The sequence below is a fragment of the Raphanus sativus genome, unplaced genomic scaffold (assembly GCF_000801105.2).
Source record: "Raphanus sativus cultivar WK10039 unplaced genomic scaffold, ASM80110v3 Scaffold1650, whole genome shotgun sequence".
Classification (NCBI taxonomy): Eukaryota; Viridiplantae; Streptophyta; class Magnoliopsida; order Brassicales; family Brassicaceae; genus Raphanus; species Raphanus sativus.
This window is the reverse complement of record NW_026616959.1, coordinates 1-20395: the sequence shown is the minus strand read 5'-3', so window position 1 is coordinate 20395 and position 20395 is coordinate 1. Positions and strand designations below refer to the sequence as shown.

Genomic DNA, 20395 nt, shown 5'->3' with positions numbered 1-20395 from the left:
TTTAATTTTTCTTTATTGATAAAGAAAGAAGAAACATACACGCACTAGCCGACCAAACTTCCCCTCCAAATAAGACCAAGAAACTCATGTTTACATTTTCCTTGAAGATATTGACGAAACTTCCTCTTTTAAAATTCATTTCAAACACGGACTTTGTCTTCGTATCTCTACATGCACCCACCACCTTCCTCTCTTCTGCCTCTTTAGAAAACCCTATCATATATGTCTATATAATATATGTTTCATTCATCCATCCATTCATAGTCATACACAGAAATTCTATAGCTCCAAGATCTCCTCTAAGACGCTTCTTTGTGATTCATTTTATTCTCTTTCATTGATATACAAACACCATGGAAAAGAGTTTCTTGTCTGAATACAAACAATCTTCTTCTCTCACTTTCTTTGCTCTGATCAACTTGTTCCTTATCAAATTTGGCAGATGGGTTTCTTCTACCCGCATCTTTTTATTCAGATTCTTTACTCTTCTTCAACACCATCAACGTGTTTCACACAAACATGAGAATTTAACCAAACACCACATAGAAGAACAACAAGAAGAAGAGTATGATGATCTCTGTAGAGAAGACGCAGAGATGGTTATGAGAAGGTTAGGACTTTCTACCGACCAAGAAAGCGATGAGCTTCAAGAACGCTACAGTTCCACGGAGATCTCAAGTTTGTTCAAAAGTAATGAAGCGAGCTTAGCGGAAGTGAAGCAAGCTTTTGATGTCTTCGATGAAAACAGAGATGGCTTTATCGACGCTACAGAGTTGCAGAGAGTTTTGACAATCTTAGGTTTCAAAGAAGCATCTCACCTAGAGAATTGCTCGGCTATGATCAGATCATCAAATGATAACAAAGAAGAGAGAATCGATTTTAACGGATTTGTGAAATTCATGGAGAATAATAGCTTGTGATAAATCAGATATGGTTTATCTATTCTTTTGTTTCATTTAACATATATCTGCTTCTTGATTCTCATGTTTTTCTTTGTTTTTTTTTGGGATGAAATTTTGTAATTGCTATAACACTCATATGCCATTAATCAAAACTTTCATGATATTTTGGGAACATTTTAGTAATTTCCGGGCTTCCAAAATAAACTCATAAGTCGTAACATAAGATAATACATCAAATAATCACTTCTCTCCGAAATTTGGAACCAATGATCGAAATCACATACTTTCTCTTTTTTGACTATGATCCATCTTAAGCTCAGAGGGGCTAAGATGAGTGTAAACAGAGAAAATAATCTGAGCCTTACATTGAGGAATCTCGTCACACTCAAAGTAATACCAATCTTGGAGCAACTGCACTTGGAAGCAAAACTTCTTAGAAAATTGATAAGATCCTATCTGAGTGACAGAAAGGGGAGAAGATTGAGGAAGAGCAAAGGTAGAAGAGAAGATAGAGAGGAAGACCAGTTTGATATTTGTGATCAAAATGCATGAGCTTACTGCTTATGCTAGTTAAGTTTCACTCATGTGGAATGCAAAACTGCTATAGTTTACTTGGTCTTTGATTCAACTATATGCTGAGTGTTTCATTTTGTAACATGTTATTCAACATTTGGTTAAGAAATTCAATAAATAGCACATGGAGTAAAAGAAATAAAGACACTTGATTTCTTAGCTTGTCATGTTAATGGCTTACAAACGAAATGGATTTTGATAATAATAATAGTAATCAAGTCTTTATTAGCTCCTAGTCTTCTTTTTCTCTCTAAATGTTGGGGTTTTGGTAGCCGACCCCAAGAAAATCTATAAATGCTGGAGGTTTGGTGGTCTCAAAATATCTGGCCACCACTCTATGTTCTGCAGATGATGATGATGATGATGATGATGATGATGCCGAGAGTGATGGTGATGATGGTTGCAGTGTCAGTGCTAAGGAATCTGCAGGGAAGGTTGAGCAGTGATGATGCGGGCCCTGCATCGGCATGCGTGAAGAACAATACTCTTCTTGTAGATACTGAGCTTTCAGGTTAGTTGTGTACTCTTTTAACGTTTCCCAGCTGTTCTTTTCCAGATTCATAGCTTCACCATCTACAGTACCTGCAAACACACACACATAAACATGAAAGCTTAAAAATCACCAGTATAAACATGAAGCTTTAACATGTATACTAGATAGAGTAAGAAGAAGACACAAACCAGGAGGGATATTGAGGTTTTTTTATCTGAAGTAGGATTATAAGCATACTCATTGATACTCCTTAGGTAAGAAGTTGATTGTTGCCTCAACTTTCTTGCCATGAGGACATGCCAGTGATTCTTCAAGGCATTGTCTGTTCTTCCATCAAAAAGCTTAGCAATCATAGCCCATTTGCTACCAAATGCTCTGTGAGCTGCAAGTAGCCTCTCTTCTTCCTCAACGCTGAAAGCTCTTTTGTTGATCCTCGGGTCTAGCTGGTTAAACCACCTCAATCTGCAACTCTTTCCTTTTAACAACACAAGAAAGAAAAGAAAGAAAAAAAACACATTTTAAGTTCACTTTCTCCGGAAAATAGCAGAGGAAATATATATATTTTTTTAACCTGTTCTTCTTCCTTGCATCTTCTCTGCAATGTGGTTCCAGTTTTGAGGACCGTAGACAGCAACAAGTTCCATCAGCTGCGAATCCTCAGAGATTCTCCAATGTCCTCTGCTACAACCCCTAGAAGAACCTCTCTGCTTCTTCTTGAATTCATCACTCTTCTTCAGCATGCTTCTTTTATTAGAGAACTCCACTGCCTTGTTTTCTCCAAAGCCATTAAATGCTCCTCTGCACTGAAGATCAAAAGGGTATTCTTGGAAACAAGAAAAATCCATGTAGCTCTTCTCTTGGTCTCATATATTCACACAGAGAGATAATATATACATGGAGATAAAGCATGTGATGTTTGGATCTGGTGATGGCTATGTTATCGTATGCAAATCTTTTTGATTGCCAAAAATGGAAACCTGAGGACAGAGAAGAATAGGTCTGAGGAGAGAAGAGTATATATGGAAATAGAAAGAAACCCCACGCATACATCTTTCATGGTTGCTCTGTTAAGAACAGTTTCAGTTCTCTGACATCATGTTTTTTTTTTTTTCACAAATTGAAATTTTATTAAAGGACCAAGTCCAAACCAAACGGCTACAAACCAGCCTACACGGCCCAACAAAAAGAAAACAAAAGGGCCCGATAAACACAACAACAAAGGCTAAAAGCCCAACCCGCGATTCACGCAACTTAACCAAACCCACATGTCCCATTAAATCCTGAACGCCGTCCACGTGTGCAAATCGCCGGTAAAACGCGACACACGCGTCACCAGATCGCCACACCATGGCCCAAAGACCGAGATTTTCGCCGGAAACCCACCGGAGACAAACCATCGCGCCCCACATCGCATCCAACATCACGTCCAGCATCGCCGCTCACACTTTATCACCGAAGGACTTCATCGAGTTCACATCGAGATCTCATTCAGTTCATCCTAGCACACTGACGACTGCAAACCAAACTCTTCCCATGCTTCTTCCCCACCGTAGCTCCACCGCCGGAGAGCTTCCATCGAAGTCTTACCAAGATTTCATCCGCCGGAAACCGAAGCCGGAACACCGAAAAGAAAACCAAAACCAGAAGGAATCAAAACCGAAGATCCAAAAGTCGGCGAGGTTCGGCTGAAGAAGCCTCTACCCCCCGCGGTCTGTAGCCGGCGTCGGCGGAGCTGCGCAAACCTCCACCTCCCGGAGGTAATTACCAGTCGTAAAAATCAAAGCCAAAAGAGAAAAAACAAACATGCTCGGAAGAAGAAACGCTAATCATAACATTCAAGACCGGACCGACGGTGGCTAAGGGAGCCAACTCCGTCGGCCGGAAAATCCTAATACGGCGGCTTTTTCTCTAGAAAGAGGTTTTTTTTTAAACGTCTGCATATTACTGATCAGGAAATGAAAAAGGCCATACACAAAAGGCCATACAACAAAGAAGAGTTAAAACGCTCAACCTTAATAATAAAGATCTACGAGCGTAAGAAAGCAGCTTCTCTGTTGATTAAATGATGAAGCCACGCAGGTCCTCCGAGGGCTAAGTAAGATTGGAATCTTCCATCCCTGAGCACACTCTTCGCAATTTCTCTAGCAACTCTGTTTGAAATCGGGGATTTCAATTGAAACGCAACTGCAGGAAACTGTGCACACAAACCTTGAATCCGACTGAGGATGATACGGTATCTGGGCCAGTCTATTGCCTTCCCTATTGCTGCAAATAAATCATGAAAATCAGCAGCAAAAACCACTTCCTGATAACCAAGTTCTTTCAAACTCCTCAACGCCCATTCCAAACAACGGAGTTCAGCCGTAAGTCTATTTGGTGAGAACGTGAAGGCGTCCCTCGCATGGTGGAGCACATTACCAGATGGATCCCTAATGATAAACGCCCCCCCCACTATGTAGTTTTGCGTTTCTCCAGTTCGCATGGATATTGCATTTCACAAAGCCAGGAATCGGGGGTTCCCACTTCTTACCTTCCTCCAGTAAACCATTCACAGTCTCTTCATTTGCTTGACTATCATTGAGCTCAGTCCACAGTCTTGCATCATCCCTTATCAGTTGCAGCTGCACCTCAATGGAGATTTGAGTTTCCGCGTAAAGAACAGAGTTTCTATTCTTCCAGATCGTCCAGAAAATCCATGGGATAGTTTGGCGTTGAGCTACCGGTAAACTCGGTTCCGTCATCAGCTTAAGATGTAACAAAAGAAGCTCACTCAACGACTGGTCACTTTGAGCTACTACCGGAGTAAAACCCATTCGTGCCCATATGTCTTGCGCCACCGGACAGAGAAATAACACATGCGCAATGGATTCGTTGGCGCCCGAACAGAGCTTGCAATTAGCTTCAACGTTCATTCCCCTCGTGTTCAGTCTCTCCGCGACCGCTAGAGCACCAGATGCAGCTCTCCAGAGGAAGCTTCTTATTTTAGGAACTGTCGGAGCCTTCCATATCAAACGTTTGAGCTCTAAAACCTCGTGGCTCACCTCATCACCTCCTAACGCCTCTGCTTCTTTTTCTTGAGCTGCAAGAGAGTACCCACTTTTAACAGAGTACGAACCATTGGGAGTGAAAGCCCATATCTCTCTATCTTGAGATGCTCCTGTCGGTAACTGAGTAATACGTTGAACTTCGTTGATGGGAAACAACTCATTCAACAAATTCACATTCCAGCTCCCATCACTATTAATTAGAGCGCTCACTTTGAGGTTAGCATCGAATATGATTTGCTTGCTGACTGGTCTACGGGGAGTGTCATCCATAATCCATTTCTCTGACCACACAAACGTCGATGCTCCATCTCCTATAGACTTGATTAACCCTTTTTGCAAGAGGTCACGTCCAAAAAGAATACTACGCCATGCATAAGATGGACGTATGCCTTTTCCACAGTCCATGAAGCTTCGGTTATTGAAATACCGTCCTTTATAAATCTGTGCGATTAGACTCTCAGGGTTGTTTAGTAACCTCCAGGCCTGCTTTGCCAATAAAGCCTGATTAAAATCTTCCATATCTCTAAAACCAAGGCCCCCGTTCTCCTTTGAGATACACATCTTCTTCCAAGAGATCCAATGGATCTTTCTCTTCTCTCCGCATTCATCCCACCAGAAACTTGCCATAGCACTCATAATCTTTTGACAATGATGCTTTATCAACCTGAAACAAGACATTGCATACACCGGTAACGCCATCGCTATGGACTTGAGTAAAACCTCCTTGCCGCCCAAGGACAACTTCTTAGCAAACCAACCTCGAAGTCTCTTATTCAGCTTCTCTCCAATGAAAGCAAGGAGCTTCTGCTTAGAACCACTGAAGCATTCCGGCAAGCCTAAGTATTTTCCATCCCCACCTTCATTCTCGATACCCAGAAACTCAGCCAATACACGCTTCATCACTGCATCAATACCTGCTCCATAAGTGATCGCCGACTTCTGGAAGTTAATAACCTGACCGGAGGAGTCTCCATATAGCTTGAGGCGTCGTAAGAACTCGGAGCATTCAGCCAAAGTAGCTCTACAGAGAAAGAAACTATCATCAGCAAATAGGAGATGTTGAACCGATGGACAGTTCGATGCTATCTTCATGCATGTGATCCTCCCATTCTGCTCCCCCTGGTTCATTGTGTGAATTAACGCCTCTGCACATAGTATAAAAAGAAAAGGAGAAAGAGGATCTCCTTGTCTGATACCACGTTGAGGAGTAATGTGGCCATATGCTTGCCCATTCAGTAGCACCGAGTAGGAAACTGACCGCACACAGCTCATAATCCAAGCAATCCATGTAGAATGAAAACCCAACTTGGAGAACAAGGCTTCCAAGAAATTCCACTCCACCCTATCATACGCCTTGGACATATCAGTTTTAATGGCTATGAAATCTGATTTGCACATAGGGTTGGTCCTCAAACCATGAACCATCTCATGTGCAATGAGCAAGTTATCAGAGATAAGGCGACCTCCTACAAAAGCTCCTTGAGCTGGTGAGATTATATGCGGCAAGATGGTCTTGAGCCGATCACACATCACCTTGGAGACAATTTTGTAGACCACAGAACACAAGCTAATAGGTCTTAGATCCTTCATCTGATTCGGGTTGAGAACTTTAGGCAATAGACAGAGCTCTGTGAAGTTCCAGTCCATAGGGAGCTGACCTGACTCAAAGAAGTTCCGCACCTCCTTCGTCACTTGCTGGCCTGTGATGTTCCAAAACTTCTGGAAAAAATGACCTGTCATCCCATCAACACCCGGGGAGCTATCGCATTTGATTGCCTTCACCGCACTCTTGATCTCCGCATCTGATACCGGTTTAATCAGGTCTCTGTTCATTCGCTCTGTTACCCTTGGCGTCATTCCTTCCAACAACTCAACTGGAGAAGCAGACCCATTTGAAGTGAACAAATCAGTGAAATAGTCAACCGCTATCTTCCCTTTCATATCTTCATCGAAGTGCTCCGACCCATCAGGACTGATCAAAGAATGAACCTTATTCTTCATCCTCCTAGACTCCACCCAACCATGAAAGACTTTAGTATTCTTGTCACCAACTCGTAGCCAAGAATTTTTACTCCGTTGTTGCCAAAAAGTCTCCTCTTCTTGATATGCCTTTTCCAACTCCAGACGCATCATTGGCAGTCTCGCGAGATCAGGTCTGATTTTACTCTCCTCCACCTCCAACTCTCTGCGCAACTTCATGATGCTCATATTAGAGTTCACATTAGCTGTTCGCTTCCATTTTGATAGCTCCATTCTACAAGAACGGATGCGCTCCGATACAGATGCCTCCCCTGAGGGATTACCCACGCTCCAGCCTCTACGTATGATCTCCTGAATCCCAGGTTTAGCACACCATCTTTTATCAAAAGTAAACCTTCCTGTCCTCCTCTGCACTGTAGCATCCAGTCCCGTGAAAATCGGTCTATGGTCAGAACCTGTCTTCTCCAGATAGAACGAGTGAGAGTTTGGGAAGAGACGAAACCATTCAGCGTTTCCGAACGCCCTATCCAATCTGCATTGAACCCACACCTTTTCTTTAACACCATTGCTCATGATCTCTCTAACTCCAGCCCAAGATAATCGGTTGCCTGAGCTCGGTATCTCTTTCAGCCTGCAGTCGCGCGCAAACGCCCAAGATAATCGGTTGCCTGAGCTCGGTATCTCTTTTTCTCTGACATCATGTTTTCAAAAACAAAAACAAAAACTCGTTTTAATATAAAACATAAACAAAAACTCGTTTTAATATTTGTCACCTTTTATTCTTCTCCCCACGTTTTCTGAAATATTCCATTTCCTTATACATGTATAAATGTAGTTGTATAAAACCAAGAATATGCACAACCATTTTTAGATGTAATTCATATGTAACATGTATGTGTGTATTTTAGTATGCATATGCAAGTTCTAAGCATTATTTAAGGAATAACAGAACAAGTAGTACTTAAGCTCATAGTGGCAAAAACATGTACATTCAGAAAAAGATATCATATCACTACACTATCCTTCAAGGTTCGAATAAGGCCTTGATTGGTAGAGCATTAGCATCATGCTACACATTATCCAATCAACATTTGTTTGAAAAGCATTTAGAAAAGCATTTACTAAATGCTAATGCTCTCTAAATGCTCTCTAGCAAATGCTCTCATATGAAACTTTTGGAAGAGCATTTGCATTTACAATTTATAAATTTAAGAAATAAATATAATTAGTTCATTTATTTGATTTAATATTATCATAAAATTATTTTTATATCCAGAAAATAAAAATTTGATTTCTAAAATAAATTTACAATATAAATATTTTTTTAAATAGTATTTCACATTAAAAATATAATTTAATTATATAAATTATATTATATTTTAAATGCAAAATATTATTTTTAAAAATAAATATTTTAATTGTAAATTTTATTTTTTTAAAATAAAATTTCGATAAAATTTCTATCTCTTTTATATATTAATATATAAAATAAAAAAGATATATATAATGATAATTTATTTATTCTTTTAATATATTCAAATTATTTTATATCCAAAAATAAATTTATGTTTTATTTATTTTAATAATATTGAAAATTATTTTATATCCAAAAATAAAATTTATTTATTTTAAAAACAAATACATTCTAAAAATAATATATTCACATTTAAAATTTAATTTATGTTATTAATTAAGATTCATTTTTTAATAACAAATATATTATTAATATATATATATATATGTATATATATATAATTTCAAAATAATTATATTATAAACTAACTTTTATAAAAAACTTAAAATTGTATACTGCTACTGCTCTACCAATCATCTTATTAAAAATTTTAATAAGAGCATACATGTTCTGCAGCATACTGTTTGTACAGCATACTGCTACTGTCTCTTCATCAGCTGTACCAATCAAGGCCTAAGTTTCTTTAAGCCAAACTTAAGCCCATCAAACATATTAATTTTGCTTGGTGTTTGGCTGCTAATTGTAATCTAATCCACAAAAGTGCAGAGATAATACATACATGAATCCTAATATATTACACGTTTTTTTTTTGAAAAAAATATTACAAGTTTATAGCCTACTTTTTTTGTTTTAAAGCCTACTTCGAATAAGCACTCATATAAAATACTGAGCCATTTCATTTTTAATAACAATATCACTTTCTTTTTATATAAAACGAGAATTTGTCTATTTTTTTCTTTTTCTTTTTTTGGTCCTCGTTCACACACATTTGGCTACATATCACTATCAGTCCAAACATCAATTGGTTATCCAAAAAAGACCCAACTTGGAACCGAAAATTATAAGAAACCGAAGCAAACCAAACCGGTATAGAATATAAAATCATTAAATGATTTTACTAGTTGTTAATATCTGAACTGCCCTCCGGTGTAGGTCTGGCCAAAGGACCAAGTGGGAGGAGCAACATTGTACGACACGACGCTTCGGCGATCACTTGTGGTCACAACAAACGACAGACTTTGACCGTTGAGATAAGAGTTGCTTTGCCAGTTTTGCCCCCAGTTTCTTGACATTAATTGCCATCTTGAACGTGACCCTCTCATCGACACTGAGTGTACGTCCCCGGCTCCACCTACGTTTGTGACCAGAACCAAGTTAAAATATGAGTGGCCGTTGATCGTGAACCTTATCCCGCCTCTTCTTCTGCACCGAACCCTATAAAAAAAACAATTATTATAGAGGCACCACAAGTCAAGTCTATTAATGACTTAATACCCAATTTCTACTACATTTATAAACTGGTCCAAAGTAGTAAAGGCGTATTTATGAATCTAAATTCCATGAACACGTATCTTCTGTACACTGTTTAGGCATAGTTAAACATTTTATAGAGGAATACTGCTTAGATAGGAGCCTACTCAACATTTAAACCGATTTTTCAAAAAAAAAAAATTTGGATTGTGTTACAAAAAAAAAGAAAAATCATTTTGGAAAATACATTAAAAAAAATAATCATTAAAACTATAATCCATTTTCCACTTAAGCGGATCTCTAGGCGTCCGATTTTTATTCACAAACTACACATATAGTTGAGTACTACTATGCAATTCCATGACAGTAAATAACCCCATTGTGAGGGGTTAGTAAATTAGTACCTTCTGTACATAACCGGAATGATGCCGGACTTGTAAAGAGCGATGTGTTCGTAGATGGGCTGAGAAAGATCGAAATGGTGGTTGGGAGGATCGCAGGCGCCACCAGGAGGGCAAAAGTTAGTGGCAGTGACCACAATGGACCGGCCTTGTATGCACCACTGAGGATCGTTGACACACTTCAGCTCGAAACACGCACCGCAACTAAGTCCATTGTCGAATAACGCCGTGCTCAGCGCCGCCGTCTCTGTTCCGTAACCTTGGCCATACAGATTCCCGTACCCACATGCTCCACCTTTTTTTTATTAATTAAGCAAATGGTTTTAGTACCCACATGCATATAGTGTAAACGCAAACGTAAAGTCGACAAACATTTGTAAGATTTTTATTTTGTTTACGTACGGAGTTTGCATTTATGTTTTCTAAAAATTCTTCTGAAAATTTTAAATCTTGTGTTAGAAAAATTAGTTTAAAGACAATAAATTATACCATGTGAAAAAGATTAATGTGATATGCATATAACATCAAAGAGTCGATTTGCTCTGTTAGTATAATATAATATTTTATCCGTTGAAATCATTTGCATGAAACAAGAGGGCTAGCTAGCTCTGATAACATGAGATTAAGCTGAGGTGGAATGAATAAATTACCCTTTTTCAGTTAAATTATAGTGATGCAAGTGAACATAAGACATTGAAGGGTTTTTGTTAGAGATCAATAAGGTACCCATTGTGCCGGAAGCATCACCCCCGCCGTAGAAAGTGGCATGAGCGTTGATCCAAGGTCCTCCGTGGCCGCCGGGATGATGGCCGCCACGACGGTAGAAGCCTTGAACGCCGATGGAAACTGCTAGGACATGCAGCAGGAGAGCCGAGATTACTAAAACTCCCATGATGAAGCAAATCAGTTACAACACAAAGGGAGAAAAAAAAAACAAGAGCACCTAATTAATGTTTATATTTTCTGCCAATCTGAAAGTTTGGTGTGATGAAATTGAGGAAGAAGAAAGTTTGGTATAAATAGGAAGAAGGGTTCAGACAAAGTTTTAGCTGTAATGAATCAACCCGGGTCCATGCAACTGCTTCTTGGTCTCCATTATAATCTGTTAATTAGTTGTTTTTTCATTTTAAGTGTTTAGTTTGTATAAAGTTAAAAAAGTTCAATAAAATCATAAAAAGGATATTGAACCGCGTAAAGAGATAAAGGAGAGGTGAATTTCACTGTAAGTCTATAAGAGGTCAAAGAAAACTTTTTTTTTTTTGAAAAAAGGGCACAAGGTCAAAGAAAACTTGTTAAAAACGAGTTGGAATCTTCAACTCAAAATTAATACATGGCAATGGTGATACTGTAGTTACCAGTTCTTTTTCTTCTTCTTCTTCTTTTTCTTCTTTTAAAGTATAGATCAAGTTTTGATCATTTTAAGTGTCAGAAAGTCATCATACGCAGACACGATTTGGACAATAGTTTACAACTAATAAATTATGCGGTTTGATTGTTCGAGACATGCAATATAGAGCTCAATAAATAATTCCTGAGAACTTAACAGTGCAATTTAATTTGTGTCCACTTTGCACTGGAATCTACTATTGTTTTAATTTGACGCTTGCATAAGAAACCTTGTTACTTTCAAGTTTATTTTTTGTTAAATACTTTCAAGTTTAAATTTTTTTTATGTCAACTAAGTTTAATTTTGTTATCTTACAAAATATCTTATATTTTTTAATCTACATCGAGCACTTGAATAATTTCAAATTTATATACACTAAACAAAATATGCCGAAGTATCCATGGCAACATAAAAATAGAGGAGCTAACAAGTTGCTCTTTAGAACATTTCATGTGCGATACACCGAATGCGTTTGCTTTTATAAGAAATTGTACCGGTTATTATGTCATAAACATATTGACAATGATAGGAGATGGTCAAGAGATACGTTGTTAATGCTCTATTTTTTTTTTTGACGAAATAATGCTCTATTTTTCTTTATAAAAAAATAGAGATACGTTGTAATGATTTGTGAAAGAAATGAAAACTGTGAGTTGCCAAAAAAAAAAAAAAATGAAAACTGTGCTGAAAGAAAACCGGATGGACGTGGACTGAACAAAAACGAACCACATGTCATATGTATGTATAAATATTAATATTTTAGTCTTACAAGTTTTCGTATGAATACTATGAAATTTTGAAAGTTTGTTATAGAATCATATGCTATCAGCAATAGAAATGTATGGAATTTGAAAGCATATGCATTATAAATCTGTAGCTAAAACTTGTGAGATATTTTTATAGCTTCTGTTTTCCTTTTTCTTTAAGGTGAACTGATGTAAACAGTACATGTATATACGACATGCAGAGGCGGATCTAGACATACTTTTAATTGGGGGCACAATTATAAACTTCAAGTTAGTAGGGGGCATTTTCATAGAGTTTAAACTAATTACACGAAGAATATCAAAAGTTTGAACATATTACATTCAAGAAAATAAATTTTAGTCGGGGGCACGTGACTCCGTTACGAACAACATACGTCCGCCCCTGACGGCATGCAGATATTTTTCCACGTTTTACAAGTATGCGAATGAAGTCTTAATCCATACTCAAATTTGGTCGAACATTAGTACCCGTTCTCACATGGATGAAGCATGGTGGTTTAAATATATTGACTTTGACATGACGATATTTCAACTAATTATGTGGGTGACAAAAATGGTTCAGTTTATCAGTATACAGCTTCTAAGATGTGTGTGTATCCCTCAAATTAGTTAAACCATTTCTCTAATCGGAATAGGTCATCTACAAAAAATCAAGATTAATACCTGAAGCATGTGAATAGTCGGCTATTTTTGTCAATTAACAGTTTATAACGTCTATAGTGGCGTCAATCATGGTTTGAGGTTCAAATACAGCTTAGCTTATGAAAGTGATGTGCCCAAAGTCCTTATGCTATGAGAGAAATGAGAGACTATTAGGACATATAAGGGTGGGCATTTTGGGCATCGGTTTGGTTCTGTTGGAATATTTCGGGTAGTTTGAGTAGAAGGTTAGAGGATCAATTTACTATTTGATCTATTTTCGGTTCGGTTAGGATAATTTTGGGTTCAGTTAGGTTCGGATATTAAAACTAGAAACCGAAAGATATCCAAAAAAATTGGTTCTTATTTGGTTACGGTTTTGGTTTGGCTAGTTCTGGTAGTTCTCCTTCAGATAGTTCAAATAAAATATCGGCTATTTAGGATAAAATATTAAATAATTAGGATGATTTAGATAAAAATGGATATTTTGGATACAATTATCCGAATACTTCAGATAATTCGAGTAGTTCGGATATTTTATAATAATATAGTTATCTTCAAATATTTTTGGATTCTTATAAGAAATTTTTTAGTTATAAATATATATTTAATTATGTTATATGTATATATAACTAATAGTTCTATATATCTGGATATCTCTTCAATTCTCGGTTCTATTTGGTTATTTCGGATATAAAAATATAGGAATTATTCGGCTATTTTATTTAAGTTTTTGATTTGGTTCTGATTCAAATATTTTGGTTGGAATATGGTGTGGTTCTGGATTTTTTACCCAGACCTAAAGATATATATGATATAAGGAATTCAGCCAAAAAAAACCTTAACTTTGCACGAATTGCCAAAACAAACATGAACTTTTGGGCTGACCAAAAAAACACTAAACTTTCATTGACTTGCCAATTTAGCACGTCGTCAGTTAATTTAACAAACATCGTTTATGTTGGTGCTAAAGTGAAACGATGTCGTTTTCAAATGATATGAAACAACGTCGTTTTATATGAGTTGAAAAATAAAAACAAGTAGTCCCCTGGATTCGAACTTCGGTTGGGTAGAACATAACTATTGGCACTTTAAATGTATTTACTAACATATTTAATGTTATTTGGTAATCATTGAATATAAAAAAATTCTAAAAACTTAAAAATATCTTTAAAATTCCAAAAAATTGAAAAAGAAATATTTTTATAAAATTAATTTTGAAATTAAAATAAAAATAAAAAAAAAATTCTTAAAAAAATAAAAATCTTTAAAAAATTCAAATTTTTTTAAAAAAATTCAATATCTAGCTTAAAAATCGAAACTTAAGAAAAAAAATATTTTATTTTATATAAAAATCGATTTTTAAGCTAGATATTGAACTTTTTAATTTTTATTTTCTTAAGAAAAAAAAGAATTTATTTTTCATTTTAGTTTCAAAATTAATTTTATAAAATTATTTCTTTTTTCAATTTTGGAATTTTAAAGATATTTTTAAGTTTTTAGACAATTTTTTTATATTCAATGAGTATCAAATAACATTAAATATGTTAGTAAGTACATTGAAAATGTCATTAGCCCAGTGGTAAAATACCATATCATATGTCCTATCCAACCTGAGTTCAAATCCAGGGGGCTACTTGTTTTTATTTTTCAAATCATATAAAACGACGTCGTTTCATCTCATTTGAAAACGACGTCGTTTTACTTTAACGCCAACAAACGACGTGTTAAATTGACAGTCAACGAAAATATTGCTAATTAATTAGAAAGTCAATGAAAGTTTTGTTTTTTTGGCCAGCCCAATGAAAAAAGTGTTTTTTTTCATGAAATTCATGTTTATTTTGGTAATTTCTGAAAAGCTGAGGTTTTGTTTGGCCGAATTCTCATATGATATAATATATGTATGAAAATATTGGAGCAACATTATTAATGGATTCTCATCCTTGGTCTTCACAGATCTCAACACAAAATAAAATAGATGAGTATTTCAAATGTTTAGATATTCATTAAAAGTATCTCAAAATATTTCATTTAAAATATTTTTGACAAGATATCTAAATATTTTGAGATACTCATTTTATTTTGTGTCCAAATCTGTGAGACACCAAGGACGAGAACCCATTAATAATGGGTCTCTAGAATATTCAGAAAGACAAGGGTCTCGTGAAAGTCTAAAACAACATGGTTTCAAAAGAAAACAATAAATTCACAACTAAGTGGCCCAGTAACGAATACGCAAAATGATATACGGCTTTTACATTCCATACAAATTGAAGGGTAAGCCACTAAGCCGGATTTTTTGACTTGTAGTCTTTTAATTTATTTGACGTGTAGTGTTTTTCCTTTCTTCCTACAATTTGGGACGTGTAGTGCTTTTTTTACGTCTATTGTTGTTACTTTCCACTTTTAGATTTGTTTTTTATCATCGAAAGACTGATCTATTACTCAAGCTTGAGGTGGTCTGGGTAACCAGACCGGAATAGAACAACCAAAGTAGCAAAGAGAACGGTGGAAAGTACGAGCAGTCCTAGCTAACGAATCAGCTACAACATTTTGATTTCTTGGAATGTAGTGAATGGTAAACTCTGTAAAGCACATCTTCAGCATATTTATCGTTTCCAACTCTGTAGAGAAGGTTGGCCATGCCTGAGGTTCCTTTATCATTACGATTAGATCCTTACAATCTGTCCCAAATCTTTGGCAGTCCGAATGTTGCAGCATTGTCTCCATTGCCCATTTCAAAGCTTTAAGTTCCGAGTGCAAAGGTGTTTCGCGTCTTCTCAAGTTTCTTGTCCCCATGAGCTGTATCTTTCCCGTGCTGTCCTTCCAAGCCCATCCTAATCCAGTGTAATGATCAGTAGAGGTCCATGAACCATCCACCATGCATATATCTCCCAAGCTTAAGACTTGTGATTGATCTGAGCTTTGTTCCACTGGAGCTGTCGGTATCATCTCCCTAGCATTATGCCATGCCTGACATTCAGATTCCGCATACCTGACTAGTTCCACTGGATCTCTATCTATCCCCCTGAATAGTTTGTCGTTCCTAGCCTTCCAGATATACCATATTATCCAAGGATACAGATCTCTATCATTTTCTGGCTCAATGATAATTCTTCCTCTAAAACAAGTAATCCATATTGGCGTAGACACTCGAGAGAGGAAACGTTTGTGGATTGGATGGAGTAGAGGATAATGCCCATACTTGTAATGCTGGCGGACATTCAAAGATTGCATGAGTAACTGACTCTTCTGGCTCTGCACATCTTGGACAATAATTATCGCATCTCATGTTACGTCTTGCAAGGTTCCTTGTAACCGCTATTTGTCCTGTAATCAGTTGCCAGATGAAGTGACGAATCTTCTGGGGTGCATTTACAGTCCAGGCAAAGGCCTGAAGCTTAGTTATGATAGGTTCTAAGACTTGAACCTCTTCATTTTTCCTCAATATATTTCTGGCTACCCAATATCCAGATTTGAATGTATATTGACCATTTTTGGTATAGCTCCAGCAGAATGTATCACGTTTATGAGTAGGGCTTATGGCCAAACTTTGAATCATGGGAATGTCCTCTTGATCTACATACTGCTCCAGTAGTTGTTCATCCCACTCCTTCGTCTGAAAATCAATGAGACTACTGACTAGCATATTCGGGTTTACCACTGGAACTCTGGGCCGAGCTGATCTAGCTGGTGTCGTCGGGATCCAAGGGTCCTGCCAGACCTTAATTTCATAACCTGAATGGACTTTGTTTTGGATACCCAATAATAAAAGTTCCCTCGCCGCTGTAATGCTTGTCCACACATAAGATGGGTTATCAACGGAGCCTAATCGCAAAGGCAAGCTCAAACGGTAGTATTTGCCTCTTAAGACTCTAGCCACTAAAGAATCTGGAAACTGAACTAGACGCCATAGTTGTTTTGCTAAGAGTGCCAAGTTAAACTCATGTATCAAGCGAAAGCCTATACCTCCTTCATCTCTAGGTGCACACATCTTATCCCATGTTGCCCAGTGTATTCCTCTTTTTGGCGGATTAGAACTCCACCAAAATTGTGCTATGGCACTTGCAAGATTCTCGCATATCTCCAAGGGGAGCAAGAAGCTGGACATGACATATGTCGGTAGAGCCAATAGGATCGATTCAATTAGTACTTCTTTCCCTCCTTTCGAAAGCAGTCTTCCCGTCCACCCATTAACTCTATGTGATAACTTCTCCTTTAGAAAGGCAAATAATTTGCATTTAGATCCACTAATATCCTCCGGGATACCTAGGTATGACCCCATTCCTCCTTCATTTTGGATACCAAGTGTGTCTTTAATCAGCTGTCGCTCACTCGCTGGGATCCTCTTACCAAAGAATAAGGAGGACTTGTCAAAATTGATACACTGACCTGATGCTTTCCCATATCTTCTGACTACTTTCATTACTTCTTCACATTCACGGGGCTCCGCCTTACAAAAGAAAAGGCTATCATCAGCAAAAAGTAGGTGAGAGATCGGGGGGCTAGCGCGAACGATTCGCATCCCCGTTATCTTTCCTTGACTTTCCGTGTGATTAAGAAGGCTAACGAGCGCTTCTGTGCATAGAATAAATATGAAAGGAGACAGAGGATCTCCTTGCCTCAGACCTCTCTCTGGGACTATATTCCCTCTTGGGTCTCCATTTATCAAGACTTTGTACCTAACCGAGGTGATACATCTCATAATCCAATCAATCCATATCTCTGAAAAACCCATCTTCCGCATGACAGCCTTAATAAATGACCATTTCATCCGGTCATATGCTTTACTCATGTCCGTCTTGATGCCCATTCTCTTCACTTTGCCGGCCGGTTTAGTCCGTAGAGCATGGAACATCTCCTGAGCTATCATGATATTATATGTGATTTGTCTTCCTTCTACAAAGGCTGATTGAGTTTCAAATATCCTTTGTGGGAGAACCTTCTTTAATCTCTGACATAAGACCTTCGATATAATTTTATAACTAACATTGCAGAGGCTGATAGGTCTAAACTGTGTCATCTCATTCGGCTTTGTCGTCTTAGGAATTAGACAAATATTTGTATCATTTAAGCCCTCCGCCATTGTGCCTTGAAAAAGAAATTGATTAACCATACGGGTCAAATCATCTTTCACAATATCCCAATACTTCTGGTAGAAAATTGATGTCATTCCATCTGGTCCCGGTGCTTTTTCTGGGTGCATAGCAAAAAGCGCTAGTTTCACCTCCCACCCTGTCACTGGTGCTGTGAGATCTTCATTTATGGCACCCGTGATAGTTGTCTTTACCTCCGATAATGCCTCCGCGATATCCTCTGGATCAGAAGATTCAAAAATCTGTCGAAAATAACTAGTAGCAATGGCTACCAGTCCTTCTTCATCTTCTACCACGTTTCCATTTTCGTCCAGAAGTTGTGTTATCCTATTCCTCGCTCTCCGTTGTTTGAGCAGAGCATGAAAAAATTTAGAATTCCTGTCTCCCTCCCTTAACCAGAAAACTCTACTTTCTGTCTCCAAAACATCTCTTCTGCCTTAAGAGCATTAGAGAGTTCTTTTAAAGCAGCAGCAATCTCCTCAGAAGTAGCATCATCATTCGAGTAAAGGTCCTCTACTTTCTCCTTAAGTTCCTCCACTAGTTTTGCCGATTTCACATCATTCTCCCTACGCCATTTACTCAAGGCTTTACGACAACTAGCAATATGTTCCATGATGTTCGCTTCAGGAGGCAGGTCATCCGATTTCCATCCTTCAAGAATAACTTGTCTTAATTCCTCATTATCCAGCCAGCGCTTATCAAACTTGAACTTTTTCCTCCTCCTTGTGGGCCGTACGAGTATGTCTGCTAAGACCGGACGATGATCCGATCCCTAGAGGCGAAGATACTTAACAGACGTGTGTGGGAATTTTCCATGCCAATCCCCATTTCCCACTGCTCTATCTAAGCGACATCTAACAGTTGCTCCTCTTGCTCTTTTTCCAACCCAAGAAAGCATGTCGCCCGTGTATGGAAAATCTAGCATAGCACAATCACTCAGCATCTGTCCGAATGGCAAGAAAGAACTATCCGAGCGTTTTCTTCCCCCCACTTTTTCAGTATGGTCCTTTATTTCATTAAAGTCACCAATCATGAACCAAGGTCCATTTCGAGTTGTTGAAAAACGCGTAAGACGTTCCCAAACCTGATCCCTACGTTCTAAAACAGGGTCACCATAAACAAATGTCATGTAGACTTTTATCCATCAATGATTGTCTCAATGTCAATCATTCTGTTATTCGAAAATAAAACATTAACTTGAAAATCATCCATAAAAAAGAGAGCTAAACCCCCGTTGAGACCAAGTGGCTCAACGGTAAACAAACGATCAAATCCTAAATCAGCCTGAATGTTTTGCAACATCCGCTTCTTATTCTTCGTTTCAGAAAGGAACACAAGTCCTGGGCGATGCTTCTGACACATCTCCGTAAGGCGTCGAACTGTGAGGTCATCCCTATCCCTCGACAGTTCCAACTGATTGTCTTCATGGGTTATTCTTTGGGGTTTGCTTGGACCCCCTCAAACCATTTTCTTTCGAAGACGAAGCATTTCTTCTTATCCTTACGTATTATCATTTGTCCTTTACTTTCCCCATAAGAAGGAAAGTGTGCTGGCGACCTATGACGTGGCCTTGGCGATCCCCGTTTCATTAGCACTGCTTCTTGGCCTGTGATCCAAAAGATGGGCCAGGACGTGTCTTTTCTTAAACCAGTCCGAGATGAGTGGCTCTTGGGCTTTCGTCCCGATCGTGAGCCATATCGCTCTGGTACAACACTTTCTCCTTAGCGGAAAGATCCTCCTCCATCTCTTTGAGGTCCTCACCCAGCAAGTCATCTTCCTCTACTTTTTCCATCATAAACGAGTCATGATCCACGACCATGCTAGAAGAGCCAGCAATATCATACCTTGCAAGGCTCCTATCATCTGATCTTCATTGTTATCTTCCTCCATAAGAGAGAAAGGTATTTGTTTTGCAACATTAGTGTCACGAGTCGTTACGTTCTGGTCCTTAGGTTGAGATCGTGAAGGAGTGACGATGGCGCTAGCTAGCTTCTTACCACTGTTTTGAGTTGCTTTTCCACTAAGGCTTGTCAAACCACGAACAGTAGAGGTCTCTGTATCAGATTCTCGAGCTTGCACAGAGGCGTTGGTAGATATTCCATCTGTAATCATCAGCGGTGGATTAGCCAAATTCTTATGTTTGTCGGCTGCAAGCTGATGTTTCTCTCTCCAAAGTTGAGGTCGTTTATGCTCATATGGAGCATAGCGGTGACCGTAGCGAGTAGAAGCACGGACAGGACCAGACTTTCCTCCAGCGCGCTCGAGCATTCTATCTCCATCCCTATGCACAGCTCCATATCTATCTTCACGACGAACCTGTCTCGGGTCCGAGTAACGAGAAATCATGGCGAGCCACCTCATTGTTATTGTGATAACTGTGATCGT

The 20395-nt window shown here is 38.1% G+C and overlaps 4 protein-coding genes and 1 pseudogene across 4 annotated transcripts; 1 reads left to right on the top strand and 4 right to left on the bottom strand.

Annotated features, from left to right (window-relative positions):
- Positions 1–246: 246 nt before the first annotated feature.
- On the top strand, positions 247–1068 carry LOC130504545 (probable calcium-binding protein CML46). Its single transcript, XM_056999162.1, has one exon. The coding sequence runs from the start codon at positions 354–356 to the stop codon at positions 918–920; it is 567 nt and encodes a 188-aa protein (XP_056855142.1). The 5' UTR covers positions 247–353; the 3' UTR covers positions 921–1068.
- A 584-nt stretch (positions 1069–1652) lies between these two features.
- LOC130504546 (uncharacterized) lies at positions 1653–3893 on the bottom strand (annotated as a pseudogene).
- Positions 3894–3994: 101 nt separating this feature from the next.
- LOC130504548 (uncharacterized) lies at positions 3995–7806 on the bottom strand. Its single transcript, XM_056999165.1, has 3 exons — positions 7769–7806; positions 4499–7686; positions 3995–4233 (listed from the first exon to the last, which is right to left on the bottom strand). The coding sequence occupies exons 1-3, from the start codon at positions 7804–7806 to the stop codon at positions 3995–3997; spliced, it is 3465 nt and encodes a 1154-aa protein (XP_056855145.1).
- A 1310-nt stretch (positions 7807–9116) lies between these two features.
- LOC130494763 (expansin-A5-like) lies at positions 9117–11117 on the bottom strand. Its single transcript, XM_056999163.1, has 3 exons — positions 10848–11117; positions 10125–10416; positions 9117–9684 (listed from the first exon to the last, which is right to left on the bottom strand). Exons 1-3 carry the CDS (start codon positions 11011–11013, stop codon positions 9375–9377), a joined length of 768 nt encoding a protein of 255 aa, XP_056855143.1. The 5' UTR covers positions 11014–11117; the 3' UTR covers positions 9117–9374.
- Positions 11118–15126: 4009 nt separating this feature from the next.
- Positions 15127–20371, bottom strand: LOC130504547 (uncharacterized). The gene is made up of 7 exons (XM_056999164.1): positions 19855–20371; positions 19659–19789; positions 18436–18782; positions 17485–18349; positions 16120–17262; positions 15390–15965; positions 15127–15165 (listed from the first exon to the last, which is right to left on the bottom strand). The coding sequence occupies exons 1-7, from the start codon at positions 20369–20371 to the stop codon at positions 15127–15129; spliced, it is 3618 nt and encodes a 1205-aa protein (XP_056855144.1).
- Between the last annotated feature and the right edge of the window lie 24 nt (positions 20372–20395).

What these genes read in the sequence shown, in the direction of transcription:
- LOC130504545 (XM_056999162.1), top strand. Translation starts at nt 354, where the DNA reads ATGGAAAAGAGTTTCTTGTCTGAATACAAACAATCTTCTTCTCTCACT.
- LOC130504548 (XM_056999165.1), bottom strand. Translation starts at nt 7,806, where the DNA reads ATGGAATATTTCAGAAAACGTGGGGAGAAGAATAAAAG. An exon ending in CGTGGGGAGAAGAATAAAAG is followed by an intron (nt 7,687 to 7,768) that starts GTGACAAATATT and finishes ACATGATGTCAG; the next exon opens with AGAAAAAGAGATACCGAGCT. An exon ending in GAATGGTTTACTGGAGGAAG is followed by an intron (nt 4,234 to 4,498) that starts GTAAGAAGTGGG and finishes ATTTATTTGCAG; the next exon opens with CAATAGGGAAGGCAATAGAC.
- LOC130494763 (XM_056999163.1), bottom strand. Translation starts at nt 11,013, where the DNA reads ATGGGAGTTTTAGTAATCTCGGCTCTCCTGCTGCATGTCCTAGCAGTT. An exon ending in TGATGCTTCCGGCACAATGG is followed by an intron (nt 10,417 to 10,847) that starts GTACCTTATTGA and finishes AATAAAAAAAAG; the next exon opens with GTGGAGCATGTGGGTACGGG. An exon ending in ATTCCGGTTATGTACAGAAG is followed by an intron (nt 9,685 to 10,124) that starts GTACTAATTTAC and finishes TTTTTTTTATAG; the next exon opens with GGTTCGGTGCAGAAGAAGAG.
- LOC130504547 (XM_056999164.1), bottom strand. Translation starts at nt 20,371, where the DNA reads ATGAGGTGGCTCGCCATGATTTCTCGTTACTCGGACCCGAGACAGGTT. An exon ending in AATGTCCGCCAGCATTACAA is followed by an intron (nt 15,966 to 16,119) that starts GTATGGGCATTA and finishes TATATCTGGAAG; the next exon opens with GCTAGGAACGACAAACTATT. An exon ending in ACTTTGGTTGTTCTATTCCG is followed by an intron (nt 15,166 to 15,389) that starts GTCTGGTTACCC and finishes GGAATGTAAAAG; the next exon opens with CCGTATATCATTTTGCGTAT.